Below are 17,731 nucleotides of genomic sequence, written 5' to 3'. Positions count from 1 at the left end.
ATTTTGCACATCATCTGCTAGATGGGTAAGGTAATGCATATTCATTATTTGACATTGTTTTCCATAATAGTATCTAGCTAACTGGACAAAATGTTGTAAATATTTTTTAGCTTGAGTATTGAATTTTAAAGCTAAGTTATTTGAGCATAATATTCTGCAAGCAACGTGAAATAAAAGAAAATGATTATATAATTTTTTTGGTAAAATGTTTTTTAGAACTATTGGACCACAATATAATAAGAAAAATCTAAACTCAGTTGCTTTCCATTTTGCAACTTCAAATACAGATCGGGTAGAACGTTGAAAATCTGCAGATATTTGAGAATTTAGTTGCATTAATCGTTCCGAAAGATGCATTTTATTATTATAACTTAATTTTGTTGACAAATTTCCCTTCAACCAAAACTCCATAAGCATTTTTTTCATTATGCCTAAGCAGCAAAGATGCATAAAATCTAAAACAAAGTGACATATCATATCAATTTTCGGATTTATAAGTGTCAAAGGTGATAATCCAGTATGGTGTTCAGAGTTTTGTTTTTCTCTGAAAGATTGGTCAGTTCTTTCCTTGCAAATGTTGCTATAAATTGTTCTTTTTTCATATCGTGTTCCGCGCACGTCGCATCGCTCACATGCATAAAACCCCCCATGACTTTTTATACACTTAATAAATGATCGGGCAGGCCTGTCGCACACAAAACACATGATACAAACTTTAAATAATTTCCCATCTATTACTATGCCATTAAGCAGTAATTCATTTATTTCAACAATAAATTTATCAAAATACGCGATCAAATCATTAGGTTTTTGTTTTCCTGCATATACAGCTATCGGAAACGGTTTGTATATTTCTGGTACAAAATGTACTTGTCCTAATATTGGCCAGAACTGTTGCAAGCTTGAATTATACAGAGGAAGACCATCAATGTTTATTTTTAGATATAAAATCTCGGTTTTATGTAATTCAGAATTGACGGTTACTTCAAGATGTTTGGCGATACCAAAGTATACAAATTCTCCTACATTACATCCGTTATTATCATTAAATTTTATAATATTATATTCAGCAGATTTTGTTTTTAGAAATGTTTTTGCAGTTGCAGGTAAATGTGGAAGTAATCTTTTTTGAAGAATTTGAAGTAGTGAATCTAATTTTGTGTGCGGGATATTCGACTTAATCGCCCACTCTCGAAGTTGCACAATTTCGTCAAATTCTTCATCGTCACTTAACGAACTATAGTCGAAATCGTTTACTTCATCGATATTAGTTTCGTCGTTAGGGCTTACATAATTATCTTCAATGCTTTCGACTTCATCCTCGAATACGTCATTTAATTCTTCAAACTCAGTGAATGACTGTTCAAGCTCTCCGTCTGTATTATTTCTTTCTAAATTATTATTCTCCTGTTCCGGTAATGCATTTTCATTCGCAATAGTCCTAATGTTCATTTGTAAACTCTCTTGTTCTATTAACCTCGGCGAAATTGCATTATCTGTCGAAAAAAATTATTTGTTTTTATATATTTAAATAATTCTTTTTTCTTGTATATGTGTATAAATGAGTGTCTGCAGTATAATTGGTTCTCAATCTCAAACAGAAATATAATTAAAACATATGCTAAAAACATATCTGTCATATATGTAATATTACTATAATATTACTATAGATTGCTAATCATCAATGTATCTTTCTAATTTGCGGTATGCAGACTGAGAAAACGAGATAGAAAATACAATATATGTATATATGTATAGATGTAAAGTGCTTTGAACGTATATGCGCATATGTATTGACGTATAGAGGCAATAGAGGTTAATATAAAAAGTTTGGTTATAATATTAAAATTTACTGAATTAATATTATAATAAGAAAAAATATATAAATAATAGAAAAATTGACTTCCAAATGTTTTTATTCTACACACGAATGACACAAATGTAAATATACAATTTTATTAGATTTTATATGCGATATCGTATATCTGTCCAATAATATTTTCGGCAGCGTTTCAGCTAGCAATATAGTAGTATTACATATATGATATCTATATATCTATGTAAAGTATATTAATAGAAGAGCTGTAATACTGATTTTTATTTACGCGATTTTAAATAAATTAAAATAAAATTACATTTTTATTGCATACCTGCAATATTAAGAAATTTTTCTACATCAATTTGGCGGCGAACTTTACGATGTCTATCTACTCTTCGCCGTGTTAATTCTTGTTTTCTTCTTTTACTTTCCATGATTAATTACAATTATAAACCTTATATATCTTTTTAAGAAGAAAGTCAAACTCGACTAAAAACGCAATTTGCTTGTTTCGTCCAAGAACGTTTTAGTTTTTAGCGAAACAAAACACAATTACAAATAAATAGTGTTTCCATGATGACAACACGGGATGTGTGAGCGTATACTTCTTTCTAGAATAAACTATTTCGGAATTATAAATATTTCATCTTGCATTCGAATAAAATTCTTCAATTTTAAATCAAAATGTTTAAATATCTTGAAAGTAAAACCTATACTATATTAAAACTGACAATTTACAACGTTAAAAATATTACAAAATATATATGTATAATGTGTATGTTATGTAATCAATACATAGATTATGAAACAGATATAAAATATTATATTCAAAATGTTAATTAACTATTTTTTTTTTATTTTTTTTTATTTTTACTTTTTTTTAACCTAAATAAATATAGTCAAGGTTTTCACTGAAAATGTTAAATTTAATTTAATCGGTAAATAATACAAATATTTTTATATAACTAACCGAGAAATTTAACAGATGATACAAGCCAATGCGCTCGATGTTATGCGGAATAAATATATATATAAATATATATTTATATTTTTTTAGAAGTGTAAAATTTTTACACTTTATATTTCGAATTGAAATTTCAATTTGTAAATTTATATAGGATATGCTATACTTGCATCACATATACATGAGAATATCCATTTTTTCTTCCCAACTAATTTAGAAATATTGCGAAAAAAACACCTCGGCCAGGAGTCGAACCTGGAATCTCCCGCTTCCGTGCGATCGCCTTTTCCAATTCGGCCACCAAGATTTTTTTTTTCGCAATGTAATTTTTAATTTAGTTGGGAAAGGAAGATGAGTATTTTCATATATGTGATGCAAGAGTAACATTCTGTATAAATTTACGAATTAAAATTTCAATTTGAACAATTAATCATATAAGTGTAAAAATATGAATTACAAGCACATAAGGTATGCCTTAATCTAGCCTAGTCTGGCGCAAATCCGGCATTCCTTAGTAGGGCTTGCGTGCGTATTCCCTGATCAGGCGTAAATCAGGCTTTCCATAATAGGCGAAATTCAGACATTCCTTAGTAGGGCACAAGTCAGGCGTTCCTTAGTAGGGCGTGCCTGCGCGTTCCCTGATCAAGTGCAAATCGGGCTTTTCTTAATAGGGCGAAATTCAGGCATTCCTTAGTAGGGCACAAGTCAGGCGTTCCTTAGTAGGGCGTGCCTGCGCGTTCCATGATCAGGTGCAAGTCGGACTTTCCTTAATAGGGCGAAATTCAGGCATTCCTTAGTAAGGGACAAGTCAGGCGTTCCTTAGTAGGGCGTGCCTGCGCGTTCCCTGATCAGATTCAAGTCGGGCTATATCTTGGTAGGGCATGCCTAAGTTTTCCCTAATCAGGCCAGCATCAGGGATTCCTAAATAGGACATACCGGAATGCTCCCTGATCAGGGCCACATAATACGTCAGGTTTGCCGGATCCAATTTCTAGCCGGGATTGTGAGCGGAAATTTAAACAACGTCGATAACTCGTCGGGATCGGTTCCGCACAGACGTAGATTCCCAACGAGAAACTGGCGTCACGGAAGCGGGTTTGTGAGATCAAGCGAACCGAAAAAAAGAAGGATTTTTCCTCCACACGTGAGTGATAGGTCGAAATCGAAAACTCGAAGAGTTTTTGATAACGATATTATAAATTATCTCTTGTATTTCGCGCGATACTTTTAAATTTTATTAATATTCAAAAGAATTTCTTGAAACATTTTGTAGGATTTACCTAGGCATCCCAAAATAATTAATAACATTCAAATCGTGCTGAACGGCAATGACAGCGCGCCGGCGAAAAATTCTTCCGAATGTGGCGTGTGTAACGTGTCCGTTTCCTCGAAAACGGACGATAATGGAAATATCGTGACCGAGGTGCATCTCAGCATCGTCACGAACGCAAACTCAAATGTTAAAAACGACGAAGTTCCGGTGATCGATGGTTTTCGAGGTGTTGCTGAAGATGACGAGCAGCTAATTTTTCACCCGATTCACGCGCCGGATTTGCATCTGCCGCAAGAGAACATCCCACAGGTGACGAAACTTTTTTATTCTATTGTATGCGAGAGTTAATGTTGTTTTTAAATAGTCGATGTAAGTAATTGAAAAACTTGTATTTTTAATATCTACAATTTAGAGAGACAAAGTTTACACTCTTCTTTTGTATTGTGTAACAGATTCAATCTAATAATCAAGGATACGGGAATTCCTTGTATCAGCATCGGCGAACTTTTCAACGACCGCCGACGTATTGGAATTACCGTAACTACGAGGATCGCGGTAACGCGGGATTTCGAGGACGTAAGACCTGGACGCGAGAGAGACCCGTGGTGGACGACAAAATTGAACCTCCGCTCAGCAAGACCAAATTCAGTGACAATTGACTCGGCAAAATTGTCGTGGAACATCGAATCCATTTAATTGCGCAAAATCTTTGTCTCGTCACGTATTAAACGCTGCCATACAAAATAAACGTGTTTCGATATGTATATCGTGTCACAGAGTCGTTATACAACAAAATAAATAAAATCATATATAAAAGCACGTGTGTAACTTTACTTAATGCGCACACAAATACAATAAAATTTTTTTATATATTATACTTTAAAGTAACAAGCAAATAAACACGTGTAAAAATTAAATGCACAACATGTTGTTAAAAAAATTGCATTTGACCGCTCAAGTAAAACGCAATGATGTCAACGCAAGACGCTTCTCATTACAGATAGATAAAAGTAAGAAATTTTTTCTCGACGAGCAGAAAATTAAAAAAGTGTCAAATAATATTAACAATAATAAAATATTGTGTAGAAATCAAACAATCACAATAAAATATTATTGAGCATCAATAATATTTTATAGGAAAGAAATCCGTTAACTCTAATAGAGAAGAAATACTTGAGTATTCATTCGCGTAGTAATCTTTAATCTCATTGTTTCACAATTATGCGGACTCTGATGTCGGCAAGTTCGAATCGTTAAATTTCATCGCGATAAAACATCGTGTTATATAGCACACGGTAAACAGAAGTAAATTAATGGTTTGGAGAAAGGTAAACGTGCGCGATCAAGGATTTATTAATCGTGCACCTCGCGGAAGGAAACCTTCCCATTATCGTTAACACCGGTGATGGACGATTTACGGTTGACCTGCTTGCCATCTGGACCGGTCATGCTGGAGGAACTGGAACTGGAGAATACTCCGTAGCTGTTGCCAGACGGAGCGGGAAGTTCCTCCGCAAATCTGGACTGCAATCCCGGCGCGGCCTATAAAAAAAATTATTACTGATATAAGTTGTATATCAACAAAAAATAATTTTATCGACTGTGAGAGATAATAAATATTTAAAATAGTTTTATTAATTTTTATGTCGCGAAATATTTTAAGCAAAAACTTTGCATTTCGTCAAAATTATAAACTCACAGGACTGATCTGACCCATCTGGTAGCCACCGCCTGGACCTAAACCGATGCTGGCACTTGCAACCTGTGGCACGCCGCCGCCGTAACTTCCGCCGCCGTAACTTCCGCCGCCGTAACTAGCTTCGTTGGCCAAACGATTTTGGAGTTCCATGTTGCTGAATAACAAATTTCCGTTTATTTGCACTATAATTCACAAAACTCGTTGCCACAAGCAATGATCAAAAGCGGTCCAATTGATATCTTTCACAAAAAAAAAAAGATTACTCGTACGTTATCTCGTGCACATTTCTTGTTCTTATAATTAATGCGGGCCCAAGAATCAGATTTGGTGTATGAACAATAATATATTACGTGTGTGTGAAAAAAACCACAAGATCGTGAGGTCGATTACCTATTAGCAACACCCGCGTTGAATGAGTCGCCGCCAATTCTCGAAGGAAGTCCCATATTGTTCATATTCGCCGAAGCGTAAGTATAAGCGTAATTAGGAACATTTGATGCAAATATTCCTCCTCGGTTTGAAACCATAGATTTTGCGATTCTTGAAGCGTAATTATTCACAGGAAGAACCGTCACCGAAAGCAACAGCACAAGATTTCATGATGATTAATCGTAAATGGTGTGTTATTCTCATTACGTTAAGAAAAATCAAAATTTGCACAAACAAAATATATTATTTTTGAATGTAAAATTAGTTCCGTTTTGATGTGCCTAAGCGATGTACAGTGGTGATACATTGGACGGTATGGAAATGATTTTAGATTTCAAATTAGTGTTTATGAATATGAAAGACAATCGCGTAACAGGTTTGCTACAGAGTTCCCCGATGAATATTAAAATACGATTATTTAAGTTTAAATGACTTTGCGAAGACGCGTTGCAAGTTGCGTTTAAATCGAGTTTTTGCTTCAAAGACGTGAAAGATAAATAATTAACCACATTGTCGTGCAAAGATATTTCAAAGGACTTACGCCTGATGCTGAGCTTCTATTTGCGCCTGTATCTGTCTGAACATGTCGAAGGGATTGTTGTAAGGAAATTGAGGTTCTGGAAAAAAGAATTGTCCGGCCCCCGCGTTATTCCACGGATCTGCGAAAATTCGAGACATTGAATGAGATTAAAACAAAAATTTAATAATATCGACGATATTGCACAAAAGTCATGCAACATTTACATGCGATTACACTTGATTGTGTACAAATCTATGTGTATATTACGCAGTGTATCTTTCTAAGTATATGTGTACCTAAATAAATAAATAAACAAATATGCAAACCTACGCACAAATAAATAAACGTATGTGTAAATAAATAAATATAAATAAACATGTATTAAAAACTGTAACGTTTTTGGATGGAACATTTGTCTGACAAGACAGCATGCATCTGGACATCATCAGCTCGACTTTGTCCGAACGAGACACATAATGTTCAATGTCTCCTTCGCCTTTGATATCCAATTTGTTCTTTTGTTTTTTTTTTGTTCACGAACACAGAGAAACCACAGCATGCAACCCCGAGGATTCATTCATTATCCTCCAAAATCCTGAGTGCGTCTTCGTCCTTGGACTTTTTGGGTTTCATGCTCGTACCTATTCCGTTGTAACCGTATCCCATGTTCTGGTTCGGTGTGTTATCCTGAAATCCTCCTCGACTACCGATCAACGGCGATACCGCCCCGGGGAATCCTCCTGTGGAATACCCCGGATATCCTCCTGCAAAACTTCCAGCCGACGCGCCCGCGGACGCAAATCCTTGCCCGTTGCTCGTTCCGGTCCACGCATAGTTTGGGTTAGAACCTGGTATAGAGTTGAATCCGGGATAACCGTAGTAAGGATTGAAACCTGGGCCAAACGTTCCACCTGAGCTAAATGGTCTAGGGATGTCATTTTTTGACGATGGTCCAGGTTTTTTAGTGGACTCTTCGGGCTCATCATCGATATTCGAACGTGACAGAACGTCGACAGGTTTCTTTGGCTTGGACGTTGGTTTTGTGCTGTCTGTTGGAGTTGTAGTGCTGGGTTCGGGAGTTGTGGTGGCAGGAGTTGTTGGAGTGGTAGCGGAAGTTGTTGTTGGAGTGGTAGTTGGAGACGTCGCCTCTGTGGTGGTGGTGGCGGTGGTGGTGGTAGTGGTAGGTGCAGTAGTAGTTGTTTCGGTGGTTGGGGTAGTTGTGGGCGACGTTGAAGGTGGTGTCGTCGTGGGTGGTGATGTGGTTGTGGGATCTGTTGACTTAGGAGTCGTTGCTTGACTGGTAGTGGTAGGTTTGGTGGTAGTCTCACCATTCGAGTCGACTGCTCGCTTCAATCTGGGCGACGCGACAAGACGGGCCGTTGCTCCTCCATCTTTGGTGAGAAACGAGAAACAGAATAGCGACTCTTTATCAACGTTGCTTATTGAGATAACTTGAATGGTTGATGATTCTCAGCTACTGGTGTAAATGGCGTTGTTAGTCGCAGCGTGTTGCCTTGCGGCAACATTTCTTGATATTTCCAATCACCGCTCAAAAGTGTGTCAGAAATATTATCAATCACAATTACACACAATCACAATATACGTACATTATTATGCTTGATGAAACTACGAGTTTGTGTTCAGATGTGCATTATATAAAAGTGTTAAACAATACACATAATAAAGTCTAACACATTTTGACACGTTAATCACAATGTAAAACATAACACAACGTAATAATGTTTAATAAACCTAATAGGAGTTTTACGTAATAGGGTTTATAATTTCGTAACATTTTAACACGTTCAGGGAATTCTACTTGGAAACTATATTCTCGTACACAAAGAGCTATAATTTTAATATCGGTAAAAATAAAAGCAAACAAATTTGTTAAATGTGTACATATTTTTATGTACACATTTTTATGTGTACATTAATCGTGCAGGTATTAGTATAGTTTATATTTTTATAATACGTGACATTCATCGTGCAGTATTCGAACTCTATTGTCACGTTTAATCAGATAACTCACGTTCTCTTTGAATAACAAGTGTTGGAATCGCAAGTCACACACAAAAGGTGCACTGGCTTTTAAGAATAGTTTTCTGATTATTTAACGATATTTTGTTTATATTCAACTCTCTTAACTATTTCTTTTATTTGCTACCTTCTTGTTAAAAGAAGTACAAAATAGCGTATTGTGGATATCGTACAGAAAGGAAATGAGAAGAAAGTATCTTGCCATAGGTCAAGGTGAAAAATTAAAAAATGAGGCCACGGTCCGCGCGAGCATGAAATTATCTTCATTCGGCCAGTGGAGCTGTACGGACGCTATCTACAAATGTACACGTACGCACATATGTGCATACTTGAATTTATAAATAAACGAGCGTCACAGGAAGTTGCATGGTTGCACACCCGGACATAAATCTCTGGCGTTGCCGATTAATATCGTTTTTAATTGAGATGACTTAATAGCTCGCAAAAATCACAAACACTAAGCAACGACAATTTTATGTTTCTAGGCACTCTATTTTCAATGAGACATCTGGACTGCAGGTAATTTCATCTGGTTGGTTTTTTATGTGTACGTGTTATGCGAACAATAAAATTTTATCATTTATATTCTGTGTGTGCTCTTTCTTTCTATAAACAGTAATTTTCTAATTTTATATTTAATATTTAATTTATATTCCGTGTGTATTTTTTTAATATTAACATTCCATATTAATATTCTTTTTTTTACTCAAATAATACAAGATAAGTATCCGACGCTAATAAAATGTCATAATAAATCATCAATGCAATGTTTACATTAAGAATTTTCGATGAAATTATTGTGATAATGGTTTTTTTTCAATAAATTATTGAGGTAATAGTTTTTTAACTAACAATTAGTACCGGGAGCACGATAAATGTATATTTTGTGTTGTTGAGTTTTTTCCTAGACGATCGCACGATTCCTCAATGCCCACGTGAAACGCAACGTCAGCAGTCACTGACGGCAGACCTCTCGTCTTCGGCATTAAAAATCATGAACATCGTTTATACATCGTTGCGTTATCGAATTTTGTTGAGTTTGCTAATCTCGCAATTATCCTGAAATTTCCGCGCACCGTCAGCTATTTCTAGTTAAATGCGCGACGTTGTTGTTACGTAACTATTTTTTTTTTTTTGTAATGAATTCAACTGTTGATGTTGATATATGTGCAACATATAATTTCTCTCAAACAATCTTCCTCGCTTGATAATCAACGCTACGGAATTAGCTCGGACTCATTTGCATGAGTTACGCCATGCATCTGATTGCAAGCATTATAAAGAAAAAAAAAATTATCTATTGGAAATCGCTGAAAATGAGAGAGACAAAACAAAAGCGTTATCATGCATCGAATTTATAATTGTTTTCAATCACGACGAATACTAATCATACAATTGCTGACGCGTACGCGTCGTTTCTTGTACGCACGCGTGTTAGTTACACAAAGCGAGAGTTTTGAACGGTTTTGGAATTATACACTTTGTAATAAAAAAAATTATTTATATGAAAAAATAGGTTATTGTAACACTGATAATGTTATTCAACGCTTACGTACAATAACGTTAATTAATCTCGACATAATTAAAAACTGTGAAATAATTTCTACATTGTCATAATAATCATAAATCCAAGATTATTTGATTTGCAAATGAGAAGAGAGGAGAGAAATATTTCCTCGAACGTTACTCACTTTCGAATGGATAACCAAAGAAGCTCGCTCGGGCTTCGGCAAACGATCCTAGAACACTGACAAAAACAAACAGCGCGAAGATCCTAATATCCATCTTTCGGATTAATCGTCGATCAATTCGAAAAAAGAATAAAAAGCGAACAAAAAAAAATATTAATGTGGTTATTAATTTTTTGTATCACCACAGCGCGCACGTAAAGAAACCGAATAAATCTGATGTCGCAGATCGCGAGAGAATGACTGGCTCGGTTGATGCCGCGATCATCTTTATATAGTATTCGCTTGTACCGGCGTCTCGTTACCTCCTGACACTCTCACGATAACGTGTTCGTGAAAACTGAAAGAAATTCTACGTCATACACACTGATCTCACACAATCGATAACATTTGCGTGCTTAATCTGAGCGTTCACACGCGCAGACAATTCACATTTAAAAGTTCAGAAATTATTGCTCGCAAGTATGCAAAAATTGTTCTTTAAATACTTTTGGATAATACAACAGAACTACTATTTTTTTTTTCCAAGCAATAAAATGTCAGTTTTTTAAAATTTATATTTTGAAAAAGTTTTTAAAACAAACAAGTGAAATAATTTTTGAAAATGTTTACATATAATCGCGCGGAAGAAAATAATATTTTTTACAAATTATTGTTTTTGTAATTAAGGTACGTCTTGTTTAATCTGTGAGAGATTCTAAATTACTATATGTAACGAGCACAATTGGTCGGACGTTTGTACGTTTCTTCCATAACAACGTTGTTGCGTTCGAACAATTCAATCTGTCTTGTTTATTCCGCACGCCTTAATGGAATAGAATAGCTCAGAGACCTTGACAATGATCTCTCGCTCCGCCGAAGTCGCTTGCGATTATGTACAACGTGCAGTCCGAATTTTTGTTACATTATTTTTATTTGGGAATACTACATGATTTCAATGCTGTAACTTATATTGCAAAGCGATAACCCTGCGATAATAACAGACGTTAGTGGAAAATAATCGCGGAAGTGATTTTCTCGTAGTCGACGCGCGAGACACATGCGAACGAACAGAACGAGATCACGGAAGAGAATTTTCAAAGCTCATAGCTTGTGCAAAGCGACAAAGAGAAATCAAAATTATCGTGAAAAACGATGTAAAAATCTAGAAGTTATACCATATCTCCAATATTCAATTGAGAAAAAATGTCGAAAGATGCGTTTACGCGTAACGTTTTAATCTGACAATTTATCTCTCTTTACACAGCAAAACTTCAATGTTGAGCCGTGCAATATACGTTCGTGATATATCGGTGAACATTATCGTTTAGTTTTAACGATCGACATTTCACACAATATCATTATTAATGTGACAACTTGCGCGTAATCGTGTATAAATTGTTTATAAATTGTTTATAAATTGTTTATAAATGGCTCACACGGACGATTCCCGACCGGTTTTCACATCCTGTTTAGATTGTTAATCGATCCGGGATGATCGCAATTATTTACTTTACTCGGAGCCCCTTAAAGCGCACGTTCGAGGACGTATTTTCCGATCAATCGATATCGTATAGTATAATTCTACAAACAATTGATTATCGGATAATGTGTACTTTGAAAATTAGTACCTTTGTCTGTTACATGAAAACGAACTTCAATGCCGTGTTATTCGAACAAAATACGACCGGGCCAAGTAAAATGTCATATACGCGCTAAGTGAATCGCTTTTGTAAATCATGTTTATCGCTCACTTATCTACTTTGATACGACGTGACTTTTAGGAAAACGCGTATTTTCTCAGAACACATTTAATTCAGATAAGAAAACTTCCATTTAAAAAAGAAAAACATAAAAAATCAATGTAATGAAAGCGTAGAGAAAATTTCCACTAACGTCAATTCTAAAAAGTACTCGATCACTCACGATGGCTTTATCTGCGCGCCTGACCAGACACGCCATTTTCAATGCGCACAAATTCCGTGGCGCTCAAAAATATTTTTGCCGTTCCGAGATTTCCCACCTTACCGGATAAATTTTGTTCCTGTCACAAATAATCATCTGACACTGTTGTCCGGGAAATACCCATTTGAAACTTGATTATCTTTTGCGCAATAATCTGACAGTCTTCTTCTCTCGTCTGTCTTCCTTGCTGTCTCTATTGTTCTCGAAAAAGAAATGCCACCAACAAAGCAAAATCGCGATCACCACGACCGAGTGCGGATGCACAAGTTTGAGTGTAATTCCAATTTAATTTCTCAAAATTTTAAGCACAAACTCTCTTATGAACAAAAGTAACTAATAATCAAAACATACGGTAAACATACGCACATTGCGTTCGCATTATTCGCAAGAAGCGTGAGTTTTGTTGTGCGCGCGAACGTTTCGTAACAGATTTACTACGCTTCCTGGTACATATTATTTTTCGAGATATGCTTATTTTCTCGCGGAGCGGTTAAAAAACAATGGTTGAACATTCCTTTTGTCTTTGTCAGAAGTCATTTAAATGTTTTTCGAGTAATATTTTTCCGATGTGATTTCACTTTCTGAATCATTGGTAGATAATATACTTGCAGTTGAAATGCATTATCTGATATTTATAAGCTGCATTAATGAAAAATGGAGTTCCGGTTGGATCAGTTTATATACCAGCAAATTGCAGCTCTTATATATATATTCCGCGAGATCTATTCGCAACTTATAAATATTATAAGAAAAAATCCCTTGCATGTTTTACCTAGATAACAAGTGACAAAATGATTGTTTTATGTCTAACTTTATCTACATATTAGATATAGTTAGACATAAGGCGAGCATCTTCATCGCTTGTCTACGTGAAACATGCAATGGCTTCGCCCTTATGATGTATATAAGTCGAATAGACGTGGAGTAAATCGGTAAAAGCTGCAGTTTGCTCAAGTCCACACACTTCAGTCGTGAATCTCGAGGAACTTCAAGTGCAACCATGAAACGGCTTCTTCTGGTAGTTATTCTGACAGTGCTTGCCATCGAAGCGACATGTAAGTACTGATACTTTTCCCGTATATTTTATTATCGACCGCGTTTCTTTTCAGACAAATTATTGTAAAATCATATTCACATTATTTATTGTCTCGATACAGTAAAGTAAGGTCTGTACTTATTTATTTGCAAAGTTGTTATTTAATATGTCAGCACAATGTTGAACACAAAAGAAAGAGAAAGAGAGAGAGAGAAGGAGAGAAAAAGTGTGAAAAAAATAGCAAAAGTACTATTATATAAAGTTCTGTTAAATATAACAGGAAAAATCTTCTTTTGTTTAAAAAAGAAATATCTAAGACTCATTCTTTTTAATAATTTATATCGCGAATTTGTACTTCTGCATCTTCATTGTGAAACGACAAAACCGATGCGACATAATCGGAGCTCTTTTCTCAGTTGTATTAAATAATTGCTCGTTAACTCTCCACTGAACCCATCTTTATATGTTCGTGTCCGCGAAAAATTAATGCAAAACATATTATAACATATTAAAACATAATGTAACATGTAAGTTTTTCTTAGCATTGGAATACTGATGATTAAGCGAAGTATCTAATGTTTCATTCAGGTAACGAGGAATTGAACAATAATCTGACAACATCAAATAATACATCAAATAATACTACTGAAGACAAACAGGTACAGAAAGGATTTTTTGTACCGCTATTTTTTTTGATGATCTTCAAGGCTATAGAAGCATTAGTGGAGGGAGAATAGTAGAACTAAAAAGCAACAGTAGAATGATATGAGGTTTTCATTGGAAGTACGCACCAGATGTGAATATTTTAATTGTGAATAATATTAATAAAATATATATATATATATCTATTTGAACAATACATAATAAATAGAAATATGTTTTATTATTTTAGACCTGAGACTACGTACGAAGTAAAAGATGGACCAACTATATCAAGAAATTACTAGCGACAACTTGTATGACAAAATGCAGAAACATGTCACTTCTGCAATTTCTGCGACGACTATCCCTGAGGATCTTGCACCAATTAATAATAAAAAAGAAGAATCTGTGAAGAAACTTGCAGAGAAACCTGTAGAGAAATCTGTGAAAAAAAAAGATAGCAACGAGTACTGCGGGACTAACGAGAGCGTGCCAATCAAGAATAATGATAAGAAATGAAAAATTATTTCGAAGCTTCCGACAGAGAGAGAGGAGAGATCCTCATAGCATAATATAGACAAGAGAAAATATGTATGCAAAATAGTAAGCGCAATATGAACACAATTGTTTATATACAAATAAACATAGGTTATTGTAACATTCAGATTATTATTAACGTTTATGTATATATAAATATGAATAACATTAAATAATTAATGAATAACATTAATTGATCTGGATGTGTATTTAAAAACTATGAAATAATTGTATATTACTATTGTATGTTAATTCATAATTACAAGATTATTTGATTTGCGAATGAAAAAAAGAGAGATTTTTTTTAACATTACTCACTTTCAAATGGATAATCAAAGAAGCTCGCACGAGCTTCGGCAAACGATCCCAGAACACCGACGAAAACAAGCAGCGCGAAGATTCTAATGTCCATCTTTCGAATTAATCCTCGATCAATCGAAAGAGGAATTAAACGCGAACAAAGAAAACTCTTAATTATGCTTGTTAGTTTTTTGTATCACCACAATGCGCGCGTAAAGACACCGTATAAATCTGATGTCGCAGATCGCGAGAGAATGACTGACTCGGTTGATGCCGCGATCATTTATATAGTATTCGCTTTATATAGTATTCGCTGTACCGGCGTCTCGTTACTTCCCGGCACTCTCACGATAACGTTTTCGCGAAAACTGAAAGAAATTCTATACATCGTACTCATCAATGATCTCACACAATCGATAATATTTACGCGCTTAATCTGAGCGTTCACACACGAAGAACATTTAAAATATAAAAAAATATACTTAAAAGCGACAATTCGGGAATTACTGCTCAAAAGTATGCAAAAATTGTACTTTAAATAGTTTTGGATAACACAATAAAATGTATTATTTTTTTACACAAGTACCAAGACTTTAATTTTGTTTACCTTATATTTCGAAAAATAAGTTTTAGGACAAACAAATAAAAGAATTTTTTTTAATGTTTAAATCGCAGAAGAAAATAATATTTGTTGCTAATTAGATTATTTTGTAAGTAAAGTATAACTTCTTGACTATAAGTGACAGATTGTAAATTGTTACACAGTAAAAAAAGAAAATATTAATTCTAACATTTTTTGCATGTCCCAGAAGGTCCACTCTAAATTTTAAGTTAAAATAACTCATTCGTTGTGAGTCACTTATTGACAAACTAGTGAAGTCAAATAATTGACACAATAACTTTACATTTATATTTCTTATTTTGACTGTATATAAGCGTGATGTAAAAATAACATATAAAATAATTAAAAACTACACAAAACAGTAGTTACAGTAACTCGTAGGAAATATTAATAAAACGTTTTAGTTTGTACAATGTGACCAAAACTTGTTTTTAACTTTTTTTAGTATGTTAAATTGACTTTGAGACATCTAGATTAATTGAAATCATTGTGTTAGAAGCACTTAAACAATATTCCATTTTTAAATGACATGCAAAAAATGTTAATTTGTGAAGTTAACATACATTTAACACGCGTGAAAAGGTTAAAAAAATAATAACATATCAGTATTACGTTAATTTTACATTCAAGTAATAATGAAAACGTCGTAACACAAGAAACGTTCTACATTTTGACGCACGATTTTTTACTGTGTATGTATAACAAGCACAATTGATTGGGCGGCACGTTTTAAAGTCTCTTCCGTAACAACGTTGTTGCGTTCGAACAATTCAATCTGCCTTGTTTATTCCGCACGCTTTAATGGAATAGAAAAGACCTTGGCAATGATCTCTCGCTCCGCCAAAGTCGCTTGTACAACCTGCTATCCTAATTGTTGTTACATTATTTTTATTCGGAAATACCACATGATGCCATTTACAGCCTGTAACTTACAGTGCAAAGTGATAATATAATCCTGCGATACTAATAGACGTTAGTGGAAAATAATCACATTCGGACAGAACGAGATCGCGGAAGAGAGTTTTCAAAGCTCTTAGATTGTGCAAAGCGACAAAAAAAAATCAAAATTGAAAAATGATATAAAAATCTAGATAATGAGTTATATCATATCTCCAATATTTAATTAAAGAAAAAAAGTTGAAAGATGCGTTTACGCGTGACGTTTTAATCTGACAATTTATCTCTCTCTACACAGCAAAACTTCAATGTTAAACCGTGCGATGTAAGTTCGTGATATCGGTGAGGCATTATCGATTATTTTCAACGATCGATATTTCACGCAGTATCATTATTAAAGTGACAACACTTGCGCATAATTTTTACAAATAATAATGGCTCATACGCGAGAGACGGTTCCCGACCGGTTTTCACATCCTGTTTAGATTGTTAATCGATCCGGGATAATCGCAATTATTTACTTTACTCGGAGCCCCTTAAAGCGCACGGTCGAGAACGTATTTTCCGATCAATCGTATGGTATAATTCTACAAACGATTGATTATCGGGTAGTGCGGCTATGAAAATTAGTACCTTTGTCTCTCTGTTACATGGAAACAAACTTCTGTGTCGTGTCATACGAACAAATTATGGCCGGCGTAAGTGTCATAGGCGCGAGCATCACTCTTGATCATCATGTTTATCGTTCACTTATCGGTTTTAATGCGACTTTCAAGAAAACTCGTATGTTTTTAGAAAAATTTCTATTTAGATAAAAAAAACTCCATTCAGATAAAATTAAAAAAAAAACAGTGCGGTGAAAGCGCAAAAAGAATTTTCATTAACGTCAATTGTAAACAAATGCTAAATCACTTGCGATAACTTTATCTCCTCTAGCCGGACGCACCTTTTTCAATGCGATCTATCACATTCCGAGACATCCAAAAATTGTTTTGCCGTTTAAAGGCGAGCCAACCTTGCCGGATAGATTTTTTTGTTCTGTCTCAAATGATCATCTGACGCGGCTGTCCGGGAAATACCCATGTGAAACTTGATTATCTTTTGCGCAATAATCTGACAGTCTTCTTCTTTCGTCTGTCTTCCTTGCTGTCCCTATTGTTCTCGAAAGTTAAACGCCGCGGTCCACCAACAAAGCAAAATCACGATCACCACGGTGGACGCACAGCATGAATATGATTCGAATTAAATTTCTCTTTTAACACAAACCCTCTTTTATGAACATAAGTAACATATGATCAGAACATAGATAAACATACGCACA

General features: G+C 34.7%; 1 protein-coding gene and 2 long non-coding RNA genes across 5 annotated transcripts; 2 read left to right on the top strand and 1 right to left on the bottom strand.

The window, feature by feature from the left end:
• The first annotated feature begins 3,788 nt into the window (after nt 1-3,788).
• LOC109861907 lies at nt 3,789-5,097 on the top strand. The gene is made up of 2 exons (XR_002251053.1): nt 3,789-3,927; nt 4,057-5,097. It is a non-coding gene; the product is annotated as an uncharacterized LOC109861907 (long non-coding RNA).
• Nucleotides 4,868-15,148, bottom strand: LOC109861905 (nuclear pore complex protein DDB_G0274915-like). Of its 2 annotated transcripts, none has more exons than XM_020441751.1 (5): nt 14,910-15,148; nt 7,346-8,095; nt 6,726-6,843; nt 5,756-5,909; nt 4,868-5,598 (listed from the first exon to the last, which is right to left on the bottom strand). In XM_020441751.1, the coding sequence occupies exons 1-5, from the start codon at nt 15,001-15,003 to the stop codon at nt 5,410-5,412; spliced, it is 1,305 nt and encodes a 434-aa protein (XP_020297340.1). In that variant the 5' UTR covers nt 15,004-15,148; the 3' UTR covers nt 4,868-5,409. The 2 variants fall into 2 exon arrangements, with proteins under 2 accessions (XP_020297340.1, XP_020297339.1); XM_020441750.1 differs by lacking the exon at nt 14,910-15,148 and adding an exon at nt 10,436-10,688.
• On the top strand, nt 13,315-14,715 carry LOC109861906. Of its 2 annotated transcripts, none has more exons than XR_002251051.1 (3): nt 13,315-13,431; nt 14,001-14,195; nt 14,305-14,715. It is a non-coding gene; the product is annotated as an uncharacterized LOC109861906 (long non-coding RNA). The 2 variants fall into 2 exon arrangements; XR_002251052.1 differs by having other exon boundaries at nt 14,001-14,223.
• Nucleotides 15,149-17,731: the final 2,583 nt, after the last annotated feature.

The sequence above is a fragment of the Pseudomyrmex gracilis genome, unplaced genomic scaffold, assembly GCF_002006095.1.
Source record: "Pseudomyrmex gracilis isolate BER0280 unplaced genomic scaffold, ASM200609v1 scaffold_1133, whole genome shotgun sequence".
Classification (NCBI taxonomy): domain Eukaryota; kingdom Metazoa; phylum Arthropoda; class Insecta; order Hymenoptera; family Formicidae; genus Pseudomyrmex; species Pseudomyrmex gracilis.
This window is presented reverse-complemented; position numbering and strand designations above follow the sequence as displayed.